The sequence below is a fragment of the Parasteatoda tepidariorum genome, chromosome 8 (assembly GCF_982258835.1).
Source record: "Parasteatoda tepidariorum strain Cologne lab strain chromosome 8, Ptep-v5.0, whole genome shotgun sequence".
NCBI lineage: Eukaryota > Metazoa > Arthropoda > Arachnida > Araneae > Theridiidae > Parasteatoda > Parasteatoda tepidariorum.
The window spans coordinates 54,170,373-54,188,151 of NC_141762.1; the positions used below are offsets into that span (position 1 = coordinate 54,170,373).

A 17,779-nucleotide genomic window follows, 5' to 3' on the forward strand; every position below is an offset into this window, starting at 1 on the left:
AAGTACTAAATTGATTTATATTATAATTTAAACCACCAGAATCTCTCTACATGACTTATATAAATGCAAAATTGATTTAATAAGATGCAATCAAAATTTGAGCTCTAGTAATGACAATCTGATTATTCAAACCGTTTTTCTTTGCGCATTCAAAAGGATTTGTTAGGTTTCACGACTACTAATAAGCTCTTCATTAGGGCAAAAATTTCTCATTTCTGTCCTAATTAAAAGCTTATTAGCATGCTTTCAAAATATGTTGACTGCATTTCAATTTATTCATAAGGTTAATTTAAATAAGAATTAAAGCTTAATTCTCATATAAATGCAGCATTTGTTCGGAAGTGTATTTTTAAATGACAATATTTAACTATCATTTTGATTTCAAAGTGAAGATACTGCCCAGCTTCTAAATAGCTGAATACGGAAATAATTTTGGGTGAGCTGAAAACTGTTTTAAAAGTTATAATTAAAACCAATATAAATATTGCCCTTTCCTCGTTTTAGTCACCCTCTTGCATTTTTGGGGTTACGGGGTTCTATCTATTTATCTATCTATCTATCTATCTATCTATCTATCTATCTATCTATCTATCTATCTATCTATCTATCTATCTATCTATCTATCTATCTATCTATCTATCTATCTATCTATCTATCTATCTATCTATCTATCTATCTATCTATCTATCTATATATATATATATATATATATATATATATATATATATATATATATATATATATATATATATATATATATATATATATATATATATATATATATATATATATATATATATATATATATATTTGAGTGGTATCAGCATAGAATCAATTAAAGTTTTTATAACGGCATGTACGAGGAATATTAATTTATCATTCTTTCTTAATTTTATTCTCGGTTATTCTCACCTTGATTATTATTCAAAGCTAAGGGCTAAAACTAAAAGAGTTGTTTATTTATTATAAAGTACATGATATTACTCTATTATACAACATTTTATAATTGAGATCTTTAATTAATGTTTTCCATTATTTCACAATAAATAAATAATACTTGCTTTTTAATAAGAGATATTTTAGTTTTATAATAAATTTTATGCAACTAAATTCAGTTAATCCATTCTATTAAACTAAGGAATACAAAAGAAATATTTAATGTTCTAAAGCAATAGTAGAAACTAACTTTTCGCACTTATGCTAAATAATCTCTAAGGCAAAAAATATTTAAACGTGTGTTTAGACAGAAATTCAAGTCAATTCAGAAATTTAAGCCTTCATTAGACTGAAAGACAAGTTTTGAAGGAAATGGGGAAAACGAATTTCTTCTTCAATTAATGGTTTGGACCAATGTAAAACATCAATTACCATTGTCAGGGTCTGATTTGTAATAAGGCCTGAGAGACCTATGCTTAGGGCCCCAACATTTCTGAAGACCCCCTAATGTTACAGTATTGTTTTCCTTTTCTTTTTTAAATTGTCTATTACAATTATGAGTTAACAAAAATTGAAATAAAATTTATAAATCATCAATGGCTCGACAGCCCAGGGTGGGCCTTGGCCTTCCCAAGAAGTTTTTTCCAGACTAACCTTTTTTTGCTAGTGTTTTCCAATTTTTAGTTTTTAAGACCAAAAGGTCCTTCTCTAAGCCATCTATCCATCTCAAATTTGGCATGCCTCTTTTTCGTGTGCCAGCTGGTCTGGCATTGAAAACTCTTTTTGTGGTACGGTCAAAATTTATAAATATATCATAATATTTATTTATGTTTTAAATAATATAAAAACATTTTTTATAAGTAAACAACGAGTAAATTTCGTTTAAAGTTTCGACCAGTGGAGCCCTTGACCATTGATTCTAGAGCTATCTTGTAAGGGATCAACACTGTAAGAGCAGCTTAACTCCGTCCCTGCAAAGGGACATTCGGGGAATACAGATTACTTGAAAATTAAGTATTACAGATTAAGTTTGATGTAGACTCCTGGAAGGGATGGCTTAGTGACGAAAATGGAAGCACAAGGATCTATATTAAAAAAAATTCCTGATCAAATTATGGTAAAAGGCACTGGAACACTGAGCGAAGCTGTAAAAATTCTTTTTTACCGCAAAGTTCCATATCGTAATTTTTACAATAATATTTATTTAATTATAGTGATTCAGTTATTTTACAGTAAATATTGTAAAAAGTTTTACAATAATATTTATTTTATATTTATTTTACAATAATAGTTATTTTACAGTAAGTATTACGTAATTTTTGCAATAATATTTTTTTAATTATAGTGATTCAGTTATTTTACAGTAAATATTATTGTAAAAATTAGTTTATCGATTTTTTATTCCGTAAAATTTTACTGTAAAATGTTGTGACACCCCAAGTGCCGGTACTTTTTACCGTAATTTAATCCGAAATTTTTTATAGTGTGGAACTTTCTGACCTTATAAACAGGTAGTATGTTCTTTTAGAATTACTCAGAAACTTTACAAAAAAAAAAAAGCTTTAAAAGAAAGTTAGAGTAAATAGTTTTTCAGTTTTTCATGTTAATAAAACTTGTGATAAACATATTTTTTGAATAGTCATAAAAATGTTGCGTTTTTCATCACCTTCTTTAAACTCATTTCACACTGAAAGCATTAATAATATTTAAAACTAGCAACGTAAGCTTATTTCAAAATAAATTTACGTACCTCATACTTTCCCCACACCGCCATGCTGCTCTTTCTTCAAGCGAGACACTTTGTATTATTTCCTCAAAATAGAGAAAACTAATGTTCTTACAGCGAATGGTATCTAAACATATTTACAGATTACGAGAGCAGTTTCTCCGCCAATCAAAACTCAAAGTAAGGTTTCTACCAAATCTGAACTTAGAGGATGCGGTTGAGAGGCAAAGAGTATTATTGTGGCTGTGAATGATAAAAATAGTAGTTTCCTAACGAAGTGGCTATCGTCCGAATCACCGAAGCGAAGAAAAAATAAATGAAGTTAAAAAAAAAGTGAAAAAAAAAAGAAAATGAAATGAAAAGTACCAAAAGAAATCAGATTGTGAGCGTATTCTCGGGAAATATCTTGTAAACAAATCGATTCGATAATAAACAACGATGAATCGAAATGGAAAGAAGAAATTTGTACAAAATTTCTGGGTTAAAGCAAAATTTCTGGGTTACATAAGTAAAAAAACATTTTCACTTTTTTCAAATCTTAAAACTTAAGTAGCCAACTTGTTAACTGAGTAAAATTTGTTAAAAGATGTTCATATCTGTTTTTAAATTAAAGCAAACACATAGCCATCAGTACTTATTGTCTATTTGGCACTTATTTAACCCATCAGTACCCATTGTCCATTTGGCACTTATTCTTGCAGTGTGTTACTGCTATATAATTGGAAACGAAACTATAATAATTTTATTTTACTATTTAAAGTAATATTCATGCAATCATTTTGGAATAAAATAAAGGATCATATTTAAATTTTTAAAAAAAAATGAACGAATTTTAAAGTCTGAATTTGATTATAAATGTTCCAAAGATAAAAGTTTAAATATTAATAAATGTCTACCGTATAGGTCCGTAAAAGTACTATAGCTTTACTTTACTAATTTAAGTTAATATATAAGACCGTTATTTAAAAACATAGAGAGATACACTTAGAATAGCATTTTTAATTTTACTAATTTTTATATTACACATTATTTTGCTACTTATTTAAAACTTAATTGTAAAACATTGAGTATTAGTTTGATTAAAGTAAAAAAAAAGTATTTTTTTACATAAATAATACTGTCAAAACAAGCAATCGAATGTTACGATACCGTAGGAAGTACAATCATCAGCAACAACACATATAAAGAGAGCTTATTTTGTCTTAGCACTGATAATATTATTTATTTTATTAAAGTTTGCACCTGTCTATTTTAACGATAGCAATTATTTGAACTTCAAAATGTTGTTTTCGGCTTAATTACTTCATCGTGGAAAGAACTCTTCTTTTTCTTCAATAGTAATTCTATTATTTTATGAATCTTAAATCGTAAAATATGATACTGCTGGTTATTTGAAATTATAATGAAAAACACAATGCCTAAATTATTTTATATTATATTTTTGTTGTTTGAATTTTGGTTTTGTGTTTTTGGTATGATATTATCTTACTGATTATTACTGAAAGACACAATATTTCTTATATTTAAATAAATCTTTAGGTTATATAATTCTGTTGACCACTTATAATTATAAAGAGAAACACGATATTATCTTTATTATTTTACGAATCATAATAAGATTATAATATATCTTGTTGTTTAGTTACAATTATACTGAAAAATATAATATTTTTATTTTACGAATATATATTGTTATAATATTATCCTGTTGGTTATTTAAAATTATCCTGAAAAACACAATAACTTTATTAACTGATGAAACTTAATGACATAGTTTTTCCCTAATGGTAATTGGAAATTATACCGAAAAACACAATACCATTAATATTTTAAGAATTGCTATATTGTAATATTATCTTGCTGGTTATTTGAATTTTCCCTGAAAAACGCAATAACTTCATTATTTTATGAAACTTAATGCTAAAATTTGATCCTGCTGGTTATTTGAAATTATATTAAAAAATTCAATCTATCAATTTACGAATCTTAATTTTGTAATATAATCCTATGCTGTTATATGCTGTACTATATGCTGTTTATTTAAAATTACTCAGAAAGTCACAATGTATCGATCATCTTATGAATCTCAACGTTATAATCGACACTTTTTTTGCCAAACATATCAATTATCAACGTTGTTGGAATTTTCTAGAAAAAACGGTTAAATAATAATTTATTTAACTGTTATTTTACCATATCCAACCAAAACAATCAAATAATGATAAGAAGATGGTATTCAAACTATATTAACTGTGAGAAAAATCATTTATTGTTATCATTTATTATTTATAACCATATTATAACCTAATATGGTTAAATAACCAGAATTTCTTTCTCGCCAACTAGGCCCACAATATAAAGTCACTTAATTCCTTTCTACAATGCACTTAATGTAGCCAAGAGGGCTAACCTGTCGATCTCATGACCGACTATATGGAGGTTCAAATCTCAGTGTTTATATCACGTCCATTCCTTCAACATATGAAGTGCTTCCAGTGTTCTTGTCCCCCTAATTGGTGACCCTGGACAATTAAAAAATGAAACTCTTATTCGAGCATAGATGGCAGCACCATGGAGTAGCTAAAACAGCCTAGTATTTACTGCCTGTCACATTCCATGGTTCATGAAAGCCTGACATAACCCAACTCGAATGTCTAATTAAATTTCATTTTTATGTTTTTTTTTATCTATACTAGTTTGTAAACGGTTTCAGAACCGTAAAGGTAAGAAATGAATGGTTAGTTGAATGGAAAGACTGCTGGCGGTTATTTTACTGTAATTTTAGAATGAAAGTTCTAACAGTTAACAAGTGTTTTATTAATCTGTTTATCGCTTTAAAAGCGAATTTATATCACATAAACTAAATTCTTCATCCAGTACCTGAATTAGATTAAAAGGTTTTGTTACGGTTTCTTGTATTGCGTATTAGAAACATATTTTGCAATGCAATGCTTTTCCCTTTGCGTTATAAACAGTTATTATTGTGCATATGCTTTCAGCGACGCGGAAACAATAATAATAGTTTATACTTCCTTAAGCATATAACTTAAAACTTTGTGGGAGCAGCGCTCACGACATTTTCAGTTTTTATTCCCATTTAATCTATTTGCTGCAAAAAATACAACAGAACAATTCGAAGTTGTCACGGCGTTTCACCATTAAATGTTTAATAAAATGTATATTTACTCAATAAACTAAACTTTTGTTACTAATGTTCTGTTACATTTTTAAAAATAAGTAAAGTTTAATTCTTATACAGTTTTGATATAAAACGTTAAAATGCGTAACATATTTTGATGCTTAAATAAATGAAGCTGATTCAATATAGATAAAGCTCGATAAACAAATGTTCAATTCTTATAAAATTATTTAAAAAAAATACGACTACATTACTTTTATGATGCTCTATTTTGCATGATATTTTGTATAAAAGAAAATGTCAGGTTTTAAAACGAACTCAATTTTCTCTTTAAATTTTTTCAGTTTGTTGTTATACCTATTTTAATCTCCTCGAACTGTTTCGATTACAAACATTTCAGTTTGTCTTAATTAAATAATTCTTCTTTCTTTTTACTATTTTCAAACTTTTCTTTTTACTTTCTTATAAAGTTTGAAAAACAAAATAAATATACATATTAAGTGAAATTTTCTTGAAGAAAACAATTTAGGCTCAAATAAGGCAAGAGTTGTAGTTTCGCATTTAAAGCTATTTGTTTGCATTAACACTAACTAAATCCAAAATATTGGTTAAACTTACAGTAAAATTAAAATAACTAGACTCTTAAAACAATCGAATAGATCTCTGCTCCTTTTAAAAATACTAAAAATATTTATCATAATTTAAGTACTTGTAAGAAGAACTGACCTTTTTCTCTTGTACGGAATTTCTGTAAAAGGATAGAGACAGGTTTCAAACAAAGATGGCAAAATTCATGATTTTGTTTCTTAAAAGAAGGACTTGTTTGATTTAAATCAGATTTTTTAAAATATTCATCAGCCAAATAATCTGATTAAGTATATCAAAAGCACTTAATACTTAACAGTACTTAATATAATTTAAAAACAATATAGTTAAAATAGTTGATATTTCAAGGTAAAATGTTTCAAAAATTATTATTTAATTATTACAAGCTAATCACTAGACAAATAAAATCACGATAATTTTTGTTTGAAATAATCATCCTAAAATTTTAAAAACAGGGGGCAATTAATCAGTTAGGTATCCAATGAAAAGTAAATTAGTTTAGATCAGAATACGTGAAAGGACAAAAAATATTGCAAATTTCTCTATATTGCAGAGCAAGTCTTTCTTCATTACTGATAAGCACAAACTACGTATTTAATATGTTTTAAAAGCACTTGAAGTATTTATATAATATTTATGATATGAAGTATTCGCATGTAATATGGCGTATTCAGATAATTTAAATATGTTTATTACTAGCAGATTATTTTACATACAGCTAATGGAAAATTATAATTTAACAGATTAATCTTACTCCTATACATTTTTAGTCTTTAATTTTATTTATTTATTAGTCCATTTTAAAATATAATAATTTATCCTTTCATTATTTATTGGGGCAAAAATCTCATTAGCAATGAAATTGGACTTTTAAAAAGAATCACACCCTAAAAAATTTAAAAATATCTTCAACTTATTGACTTACTTCAAAAAATAAGTTGGTTTAAATCATTGATTTAATAAAAAATTCACAATAGATTTATTTAAATCATAGATTTTTCAAAAAAAATCATTGATTTTTTAAAAAATCAAGTGATTTAAACCACTATTTTAATCATGATTTAAATCAAATGATTTGAATAATGCTTGGTATGAAATTTTTCACTAAAACCTATGTCATTATTTACAATAAGCAGTAGAACCACGACTAGTTTAAAAGTAACAAAAATAAATTCATGTAATTTAGATCTGCAATAAATTGCATTTTGGCAATACAAGATATATTTTTGAAGCAATAAACGCGTGTCACTTTGATTACAGACAATAAATCGAGTTTCAGTAAATCAAAATATTTTTAATGCAATAGACTTGCATTATCGACAAATCGAATCTCGATAATCAAAGACGTTTTTAAAACTGAAGCTTCGGAAGAAACTTTGAATGAATTGAGTTATAATTCCTCCGATAAATAAATCGTTAAAACTCCATTTCGCTGCTCTCCATGCGTGTCATTTTGCTTCTTTCCCTTTAGGTAAAAATGAAAAGCGGATTTGTTTTATGAGAAACGTGTTTTAGGAAAGTTTGAATAAACTGAAATGGTGTCAGAAGAGAAACTACGAACTTTAATGTTTTGAAAGTGTACAAATAGATAATCATATCTTATTTTGAGGCCACAATATGTTCGTCGAATTGAAAAGTTTAGCTGATTGAAAACTCTTTTAATAAAAAGCTTAGGAAGCATTTTGGAAAAGCGATTTCTTTTTCTTTTCAAAATTTATTGTGCTAAGCTTATAGCTTATACTTCAAAAGCGAAATTATAGTTTTTTTTATTTTAAATTTTTTATTTTATTTCCAATGAGCTGCACAATCCTTGCCGATGAGCAGACCTAGTGCGCCCACCAGAGGTGGTATCCACTCTTTCAGGACCACCACAATGGGTGAGATACCGTTGGTCATGTTAATTTGGACGTCTAGTTTCTGCCACACTAGATGGCAGCACCGAGACTCTATTTGGATGCTAAAGTGCACTAGGAATTTAATTTTGCCGGAAATGCCAAGAGCCAATAAGGCACTCCAGGGATCTTTTACATGCCGCATAATCATACGACATGGCCGCTGAGGATTTTCTGCATCCCGAAAATCCGGTGCCTGCGCCGGGGATCGAACCCGCAGACTTGGGGTCAGAAGGCCGACGGCGAAATTATAGTTAAATTTTGTATTTTAAACAAAAATTGATAATTTAACTTCGAAATTTAGCCAAATTTACTTGATACTTAAAATAAAATGCATTCAGAATGCTTTGAAAGCATTAACTAATGTAGTACATTAAATTTCTTGTAGAAATCGATGCTCGTGAAGTCTACCAAAATATTTTGCATTTAAATGCAACTTTAATAAATTTTTCTAATTAATCAAACTGTTGCAATAGAAGATCGATTTTTGATTTTATCTCGAAAGACTAATTTTGAATTGAGTCACTAATGAAAATTAAAGTGACTTACATTGTGAATCAATTCAATTTAATTCCTTTTGGAAAAGTTACCAGTTTTAATGGAATAAAATACTTAAATATTTAGCTTGAAAAAAGTAATTGAGTTTCTCTTGATGTAAAATCTAAATTATAATTCACAGAACGTAAAAAATTGCTCACATATTTTTTTTCTGATAGAAAGATTAAAACAACTTCTTTTTTAATGTGAAAAAATGTGAAAGAAACAAGGTTTGGAAAAAGCTGAAAATGGATTCGACAGTTATTTTTGAAGTTGAGTAGAAAAACACGTTTTTATATTCATAAAAATCTGCAGAGCCACGCACGCACACTGTAAAAAATTCCGAATCAAATTACAAAAATAAGTACTGGCATCCATGGTGCCGGGACCTTTTACCGAAAGACCTATTTTTTCCAGAACATGTTACGGAACAAACAAAAAAACCCTGATATATTATAATTTTTATAGGAATAATCACTGAATTACTATTATTAAATAAATATTACTGTAAAAATTAAGTTATAATATTTTACGGCAAAAATGGCTTTCATGGTAAATGTGCACCCAAATGATGCACCCAATGAATGATGCACCCAATGTGCTGGTACTTAATACCGTAATTTAATACGAAATTTTCTACAATGTCAGAGATGCCAACTGCTAACATAACTCATAATCAATTAAAAAACGGTAAACTACCACAAACTAAAATTTGCAAATAATGGTTTAATTGTGTTAACTTTTTAAACGGTACAACGTGACCTAATTGCAACGAAGTGGTGAATTATATAAGCCTTCGGATTATTTAAAAATAGTGGTGGATAAAAATCTGCTAAATTGAATTTATTAAACCAAGAATCACAATTGATAAACTACCACTTTAAAATATATATTTGCTGTCCGGAGCAAGTTGGCATCTCTGCAATGTATGCAATACTAAGTGAAATATTCCTTAAAAATACAAGTTTTAACAACATTCAGGCACTATTGAACTCCTCCTTTTTATTGTTCACTTCAGTTTTGAACTATTTCACCGATTTGATTATGATGCAAAGAAAGTTGTTATTATAATTTTCATGGCAAACAATAATGTGATTTTCAAACTAAGTAGTAATTGCATTTATTGGCAATAAATATCTGAAAAGTTTTGCTTTAAAACATGGAAAAAATGACAAAGGTGTGACAACAAAGCAAGTGACAAATAGTTACTAAACATATAATTTTTATGCTAAATGTTTTTTTCTTGCTACTTCATTTAAAAAATATCAAATAAGATTCACCTAATTTTTATGAATAAGGATATAAAAATTTCTGAAAAATAACTCGAGGTTTAGAAGAAAGGCTCGTGGGCAGGGCTTTTTAAAAATAAATAAATAAGAACCTAGGCTTTTCTTTTCAAACCTTGTGTAATAGATCTATTTTATTGTTTTTAGCACTGATTTAAATGAATGTGCTCCAAAAAATATACGGACCACTCTGAATATCTTTGATCTAATGGTTAGATCTTTATGATCTAAGACTCAATATTAATGGTTTGAAAGGAGGGCCTGAAATATGCTAATTAATTATTACAAACGATCTTATACGTTACGAAATCAGACATAAGAAGGAATCGTTATCGGAATAATAATCGTTACCGTTTTTTTGACAGATGCGGATTTCAGATCTCCAAAATATAAGGGGTAGCCGCAAATCTGGGAAATATGGTTCTGGTCGGGAGAGTGCTACAAAGTTTGGACCCTTAAATGTTAATTTCATTTTTTGCGTATTTCGCTATATCTCGAGAACTTTTTAAGCGAATTAAAGTTTTTTTTTGCACACGATTATAATTCGTTTATCCAAAGATAATCAATGCAAAAAACAGTGTTTAGTAAATATTTATTATTTATATTATTTTATTTAATAATTTTAAAAATATTTTATTTAATAATTTCGAAAAAAATTTCGAATTGTAAGGTAAACAATTTTTTTACACCATTTTAAAGAATGTAATTTTACATGGTAAAATACAAAGTTTGAACGAAATCGGTCGAACAGTTGCTGATAAATCGAATTTCAAACATACGACTATTTAAAAATTCTATTTCTCAGGAATTATTCCACTAATTTAGCTAAAATTTTGTATTTTGCCATGTAAAATTACATTCCTTAAAATGATGTAAAAAACTGTATATCTTACAATTCAAAATTTTTCCGATTAATATTAAATAAAATTATAAAAATTAATAAATAATTGCAAAAAGTTTCCTTTGCATTTCCTGAAAATTTCCAAAATTAATTAATAAATTTAGCATTATATTACGCTTAAATTTTGCATGGCATTATACATTTTAATTGCTGCAAAAACACTTATTTTGCATTACTTTATCCATTCTTAAAAAGTTAAAAAATTTATAACTTAGCACCTATTTTACACTTATAATATGTATAATCTCAATTGCTCCAAAATAAATTCCTTTTGCAGTATTTTATAAATTCCCAGAAAGTTTAAAAAGTAATATAAAAATTTGAAACTGATTTTACTTTTTAATTACGAACATTTGAAATAGGATGAATTAATTTTGAAATATCTCATACATCCAGAAATTTTCGCAAAAAGTGCATAAATTTAGTACTGATTTTACATTTAAATTGTTCATGACAGTAATCACTTAAATTATTTAAAATATATTTCGTTCGAAGTTTATGATGCATTTACAGAAACTTTCCTAACAAATTTGTGGCAGTATGTATCACAAATAACCAATTCTATATTAAAGAATAAATCCGCAGGAAATTTTTTTTAAATATAAACTTTTTGTTAGGAGACTTCCTACATCACACACATGCAGAAGAAACTTCTTTAAATAACTTTTTATGTTTCTTTGCTCCTTTTCCATTATTTCTTTAGTTAAATTATGGCTGAGTCTTATCAGCGTGTTATCTACGGTTTTGAAAATCAGCGTGTTATCTATGGTTGTTATCTATGGTTTTTTTATTTATGGTTGAAACGGTCATATCAAATATTTTTTGTCAAAGATCCCAAAATTTACATACATTATTATCGAATTTGGATAAAAAAGAATTTTTTTGATTAAAACCAAATTTTGTTTTACATTTACCAATTAAAGTTTTAATAAAACGTATAAGTAATTCTCAATACAATCAAAAAACAATATTATAACTAAAATGCTTAATATTTCTCAGTAAAATGGTTAAAATTACCATGTTATCACTGAACTATTCACTAAATAAAAAAGTCATAGATACTTTTATTCAAATTCATGAATTTTTAAAGAAAAAGATTTAGTCAGTTAGATTTACGAAACTGCTATTTCCTTAATTCAAATAATAAACAATAATAAATCAGGAAGAAAAAAGAAACGATTACACTAAATTATACTTAGCAAGTCTATCTTCATTATTCATACGACATACAAACTATATATTTAATAATTTTTAAAGCTACTTGTGTTTAAATCAAATAAATATAAAATTAAATGTATATAATTATAATATATCCACAGCAATATATATTGTTTACAACTGATGAACAAATATAATTTAAAAGTTCATATACCTTTTATTCATATTTGACCTCTTTTTTTCATTTCTTGGTTTATTTTAAACGTCAAATAATTTAGGCATCATTTTTTTCTGTCTAAAATTCTCAATATCAATAAAATTTGACTTCAAGTCATATTTTTATTAAGTGGAATTTTTTAAATCACACGATCAATTTAAATCAACTGAAAATCAATATTTGTTAAAATTAAAAAAGAACTCCAATTAAAATGGTTTATAAAACCAAATCAAGTAATTTAAATCATGTCAACACTGATTATAATTATGAAATGTTTGATTATAGAAATTATAATTCTGCTTATAATTAGCAAATTATTTTATAAATTAATAATTTAAAACTTTAACATTAATCAAAAAATATTTATTAACCTTATATGAATAATTAAATTTAAATTTTTCCTCTAGATTATACTGCATTTACGATTTTTGAAGCCCATCCATAGTATTTGACAGTTTTTAAAGATCTGAATCTTTTTTCCTCATACGTTATGTCAAAAAGCATTACTTCGTTGTATCATTATTAAACTAACAAGATTTCTCTCTTATCTATTTTCTCAGCTTCAATAATTTCAGCTTAAGGAAAGTTTAACAACTTTTTCATAAGCAGCTCTTTAAAAATATTTTAAGTGAACCAAAATGACAAGAAGACATTCCATAATGGATCACTCATATAGTTTTCGGACAAGGTTTAATTCTCATGAGAAGTTACTGAAAATATTAATAACAAAACCAATACATGATTCAAACTTTTATTATTCAATGGTTATAAGACTCGAAGAATAAATGCAATATATTAGTAAAACTCTGCAAAAAATAATTGATAAGAATATTTTTGATTTATTCAATTCAATAAATAATGTGTATCTGGCTGCAGGTAATATTTCATAATTTAAGAAATAATTTGTCTTGCATTTGAAGTTATGAAAATGCATTGTTAAGACTTTTTGAGAAATAATGAAGATTAGAATTATCATTTAAAATCACAATGGATACCGATTATCGTTTATGCAACATAAAATTTCGCTTTCATTTTATTTTCCTGTTTCAATTTCAATTTGAAAAATATTTTCTGAAACCTTTCTTTAGATATTTATGTAAAAAAATTTGGGTTGAGAAAATATTAAAAAATATTTTCTTTTTTTCCCGCTTACATAAATGTTTTGTTACGGAATCGGCAGAATCAATCATAGTGATTTTGTATAGCTAAAATTACATTTATCTAGAATTAATTACATTTATGATTAAAAAGAAATTTTTTTCTGAAAATATGATTTTCACTTTATAGAAAAATTTAAATAAATTTACTTTAAAACAGTATTCTGTTAGGTTGAATTAATACATTTTCTTTACTGTTTTTGAAATAATACCAGCACTATTTCCTAGCTGAGTAAATGCGTATACTTATTGGATGTTTGTTCCCAATGTATTTATTACCATAAAGCATTACATACATAGTAAGAAATTTCTCGGAAAAAATTATTAAATAACACTTTATTTAATTGTTATTTCACAATATTCCACCAAAAAGGTGAAATAATCATAAGAAAGTAAATATTTAAATTGTTAACTGTGAGAAAAAGCGTTTATTTACTGTTTTCATCTAATAAGCTTAAACAACCATAATTTTATCCGCTCTAACTTGGCCCACCTTACGAAACCACTTAGTTTCTTGCTTTTAAGTACATGCTATAACCGAGAGGCCTAACTAGGCAATTTCATGACTGGCAGAAAGGGGATTCGAATCTCAGCGTTGACGCCATATTATTTCTTCCCTTCCTTTAACACATGAAGAGTTTTCAATATTCTGCATTTCCCAATTGGGGACCATGGACTATTAGAATACGAAATTCTCATTCACACGTTGATGGGTAGCACCATAGAGCTGTTAGCACAGAAAAGTCTAGTATTTTCCACTTTTAGCCTCCTGATAAACAAATTAAGCCACACTTCACAGTTCATTTGATAAAACATAATTCAACCATAACCTAACTCTTATGACTATTACCAAATGAAAAGTCTAACATAAGATTAAGAAGAAGTTGTAAGTTCTAAAAGTACTGCAATGTCCAGTTAAATTTCATTTTAAGGTTTAGATACCGTGCTAGTTTTAAATGGTTATAAAACCGTATAGTTTTATATTCACGCTAGTTTTTATCCATGCCACTTATAAACGGTTTCAAAATCATAAAGGTAAAAAATGCTCCTAACCGTAAATTTTACCGTTAACTGGAAGAACGGACAGCTGCCGGTTATCTTACCTTAATTTTAGAATGAAAATTCTAAAAGTGTATGGAACGATAAAAGTTTTTAATGAAAGTAAAGAACTGTGCCTAAGGTAGCTAAATATTGAAAAAAAAGTCAAATTCTATAATTTATCAATAAACATTATTCAAGTGATTTGTATGTTAAATAAACAAAAAATTTTACCTCTAACTTACGACAGCAACACGCCATTGTTTGTTTATGAAATCGCTTTCTCACATTCAGTGCAAGGATGAGATAAAGACAATGATCAAAGCAAATGAATCGCGCGCTTTTGTGATAATTTGCAAGTTGAAGAAGAGATAAAGAAACGTAAAACAAGAAGTAATCTGTATCAGAGGGAGGAAGGCAGGCAAAGAGATAAATCGTGTTATCAAATATTATTAAAAAAATGATTACGTACAATTGCATAATTACAGTTACATGGGTAAAACACATTCCCTAAGCGTCGTACGCCGAAAATACCTTTAAAGGGAAAAAATAAATATTTATAAGAATGTCTTATACTTGTGTGAGTGTATTTCCGTGTGCTACTAAAATTGTTTAGGTGTACTATTGAAATAAATTTCTCTCGATTCACTAAATCATTTTGTATTATGTCTTTTTATAATTCCCAGTAAAAAAAAATTACTATTTATTATTTTTTTACTATTTAATTTATTGATAGATATTCGAAAAACTTACTTCAAAAGGCAAAATAAAAAATTTAAACGAAATCGGTCAAATAGTTCTCGAGAAATAAAAATTTTAAAAATATGACGTTTTGAAATTTTATTACTTATTTGGAAACTATAGGACAGATTTAAGTAAAATTTCATATTTATTTTTTCAATCAAAACTACAAAGTTCAATAATTTAAAATTATATTTTTGCATGTTTTATCATAAGAATTTTTTTTTTTGGTTCACTTAAATATTTTCCTTAATATAATAAATGAGTCAAAAAAAAAAAAAAAAAAAAAGGACAGTAAAGACGAAGTCTGAAAGTTTATTATAACTAAAACTATTGAGGCCGATTTTCCAGATCCCTCATTATTTGAGGGTTAAAAATAGAAGCCTGTTAAGAATATAGGTATGTTTATGTAGACGAACTTAAAATATCACCAGTCCTAATTAATTAGCATATTTAAAATCAACCCTTGTAACATGCATGTCAGTTAGTACGAGGTACAGATCACCTATAGTAGTCCCTGGTACGAGACAATCCGATCATTTGATCAAAAAGTTATTCAGGCGTTCCATTTTTTATTTTGAGCTCTGCAGACTATTATCAATCACGTACAATAGAATCAGGTTGAAGCAATATAATTTTATTCATTCGATAACATCTTCAATGATGTATAAAATGTATTAAATATTTATAGAATAAAGTAATCATTCAAGGCACCAGATAATTTTAGTTAAATAAATGAAACTATAGATAAACAAAATAAAGGAGAATAAATTCAGTTTTATTTCAACGTAAACCATTTCACAAACCTATCTTGCTATACCCTTCTTTATTTACTAAATAATTGATCAATATCAGAATTAAAAAATATTTGAGAGATTCATATGCGTCGAATAAGTTAGAATATTTATGATTTCTGTTAGAAAACGGAATTATATAAATTAAAATCATTATTTAGTTATTATTATTTAACATTATTATGTAACATTTATTATTTTATATTCATTGTTATTGCGTGAAAATGCTTAATTAATTATTATTTAACTGCGTAAAGCACAGATCAATTTGATATTATGAAACAAATTAGTAAGTTTCAAATGATGAAAGTAACATTATTTCTTCACTTAATTTCCTTATTTCATTTCTGAAAATAAATGACGAAACAAAAATGTAGCAGACACATAAAATATTAAGAATAAAATCCAAGGTCTTATTTACGAAATAATGCGAAATAATAAAAGTGTGCGAAAAGCAATTTCGAAACTAATTAATAGATATTCATTTAAATTTAAAAATGTTTGATGCATATTTATTATATTATTGTGATGCAAATGAAAATAGAAGAAGTAATGTATACCATTTCGTTCAAGCATTCAAATATATTTAAAGAGTAATTAAATGCTATATTTTCTTAAACTAAATAAAATATCTAATTTATTCTCTGTCAATGGAAATGAATTTATGCCAGTTGTAAAAATTTAAAAATGGCAGAATTGTAATGTTCTTCTTTGAAGAAGCGAGGAAGTACATTGTTAAATATTAGAAATAAACTCTGGAGTGCTTGAACAATCCGAAATAGAATTTTATTTTGATATATTCATACAATAACTAAACAATGTCTTATAAATTCAATTTAATCTTATCGGTATAATTGAAAGTGCGTTTATTGTGAAAGTAAAAATTAAAATTTATAACTTACAAAAAAGTAAAAAAGAAAGGAATAGTAAAACACTGCATATACAAAAAAAGTAAATACTAAATTGCTAAGTTTTTTTTACATATAGTAAAAAAACAAATAAATAGTAAAGTCATTCGTTTTGAAAAAAAAATATACAAGACAATATTTTAGTAATTAAAACAAATACTGTATATGCTGTTGCATGTTTGTTATTTAACAAACTATTTTTTTAAGCAAAAATACATTAACTTTTTCTTGACAATATTAAAAAATAAACTTCGTAATAATTACCACAAAATAATGAATAACTACATCTTTATTTTAAATTAAATTCTCTTCTCTTTAGTCACACCAATAAGGTAAATATTAAATTTACAAATTAATTTAAAATTTACTCTCTATAACCGCAAAAGATAATAAATAGTAAATGCAAAATTGTTAAAAGTAGAACTATAGATTGTAAAAAAGGAAACAAAATTATTAAGTCATTTAAAAATAAAAGAATAGTATTCATTTAAAAAAAAATACCCCTGCTGTTTTGTAAGTTTCTAATGTTTGAATATTCAATCATTACTGATTTTTGCACTAAATGAGATAATGAGTAAGAGCCGCTGTATTAATTTTCTTACATAATCAATGAATTCCTTAATTAAATGCACTTTGGTATTTACAAGTTTCGATCATATAAACGGTACACAGTATTTTATGAACACTATTTTTTAAATATTAGGCATTTACTATTTTATGTAATATATTGTATCTAATAATAT

General features: G+C 26.4%; 1 protein-coding gene across 4 annotated transcripts in view; it reads right to left on the reverse strand.

The window, feature by feature from the left end:
* LOC107452244 (prolyl endopeptidase FAP) overlaps positions 1-17,779 on the reverse strand; it is a 120,809-nt gene that overhangs the window by 40,269 nt on the left and 62,761 nt on the right. The window contains exon 1 of one of the 4 annotated variants that reach the window (XM_071181376.2): positions 2,687-2,808. The exons of the other annotated variants lie outside the window; for them this stretch is intronic. Coding sequence (XP_071037477.1) covers positions 2,687-2,710 — 24 coding nt within the window. The 5' untranslated portion in view covers positions 2,711-2,808. Of the gene's footprint in view, positions 1-2,686; positions 2,809-17,779 lie in introns of those variants that run through there. 4 annotated transcript variants of the gene reach the window in all.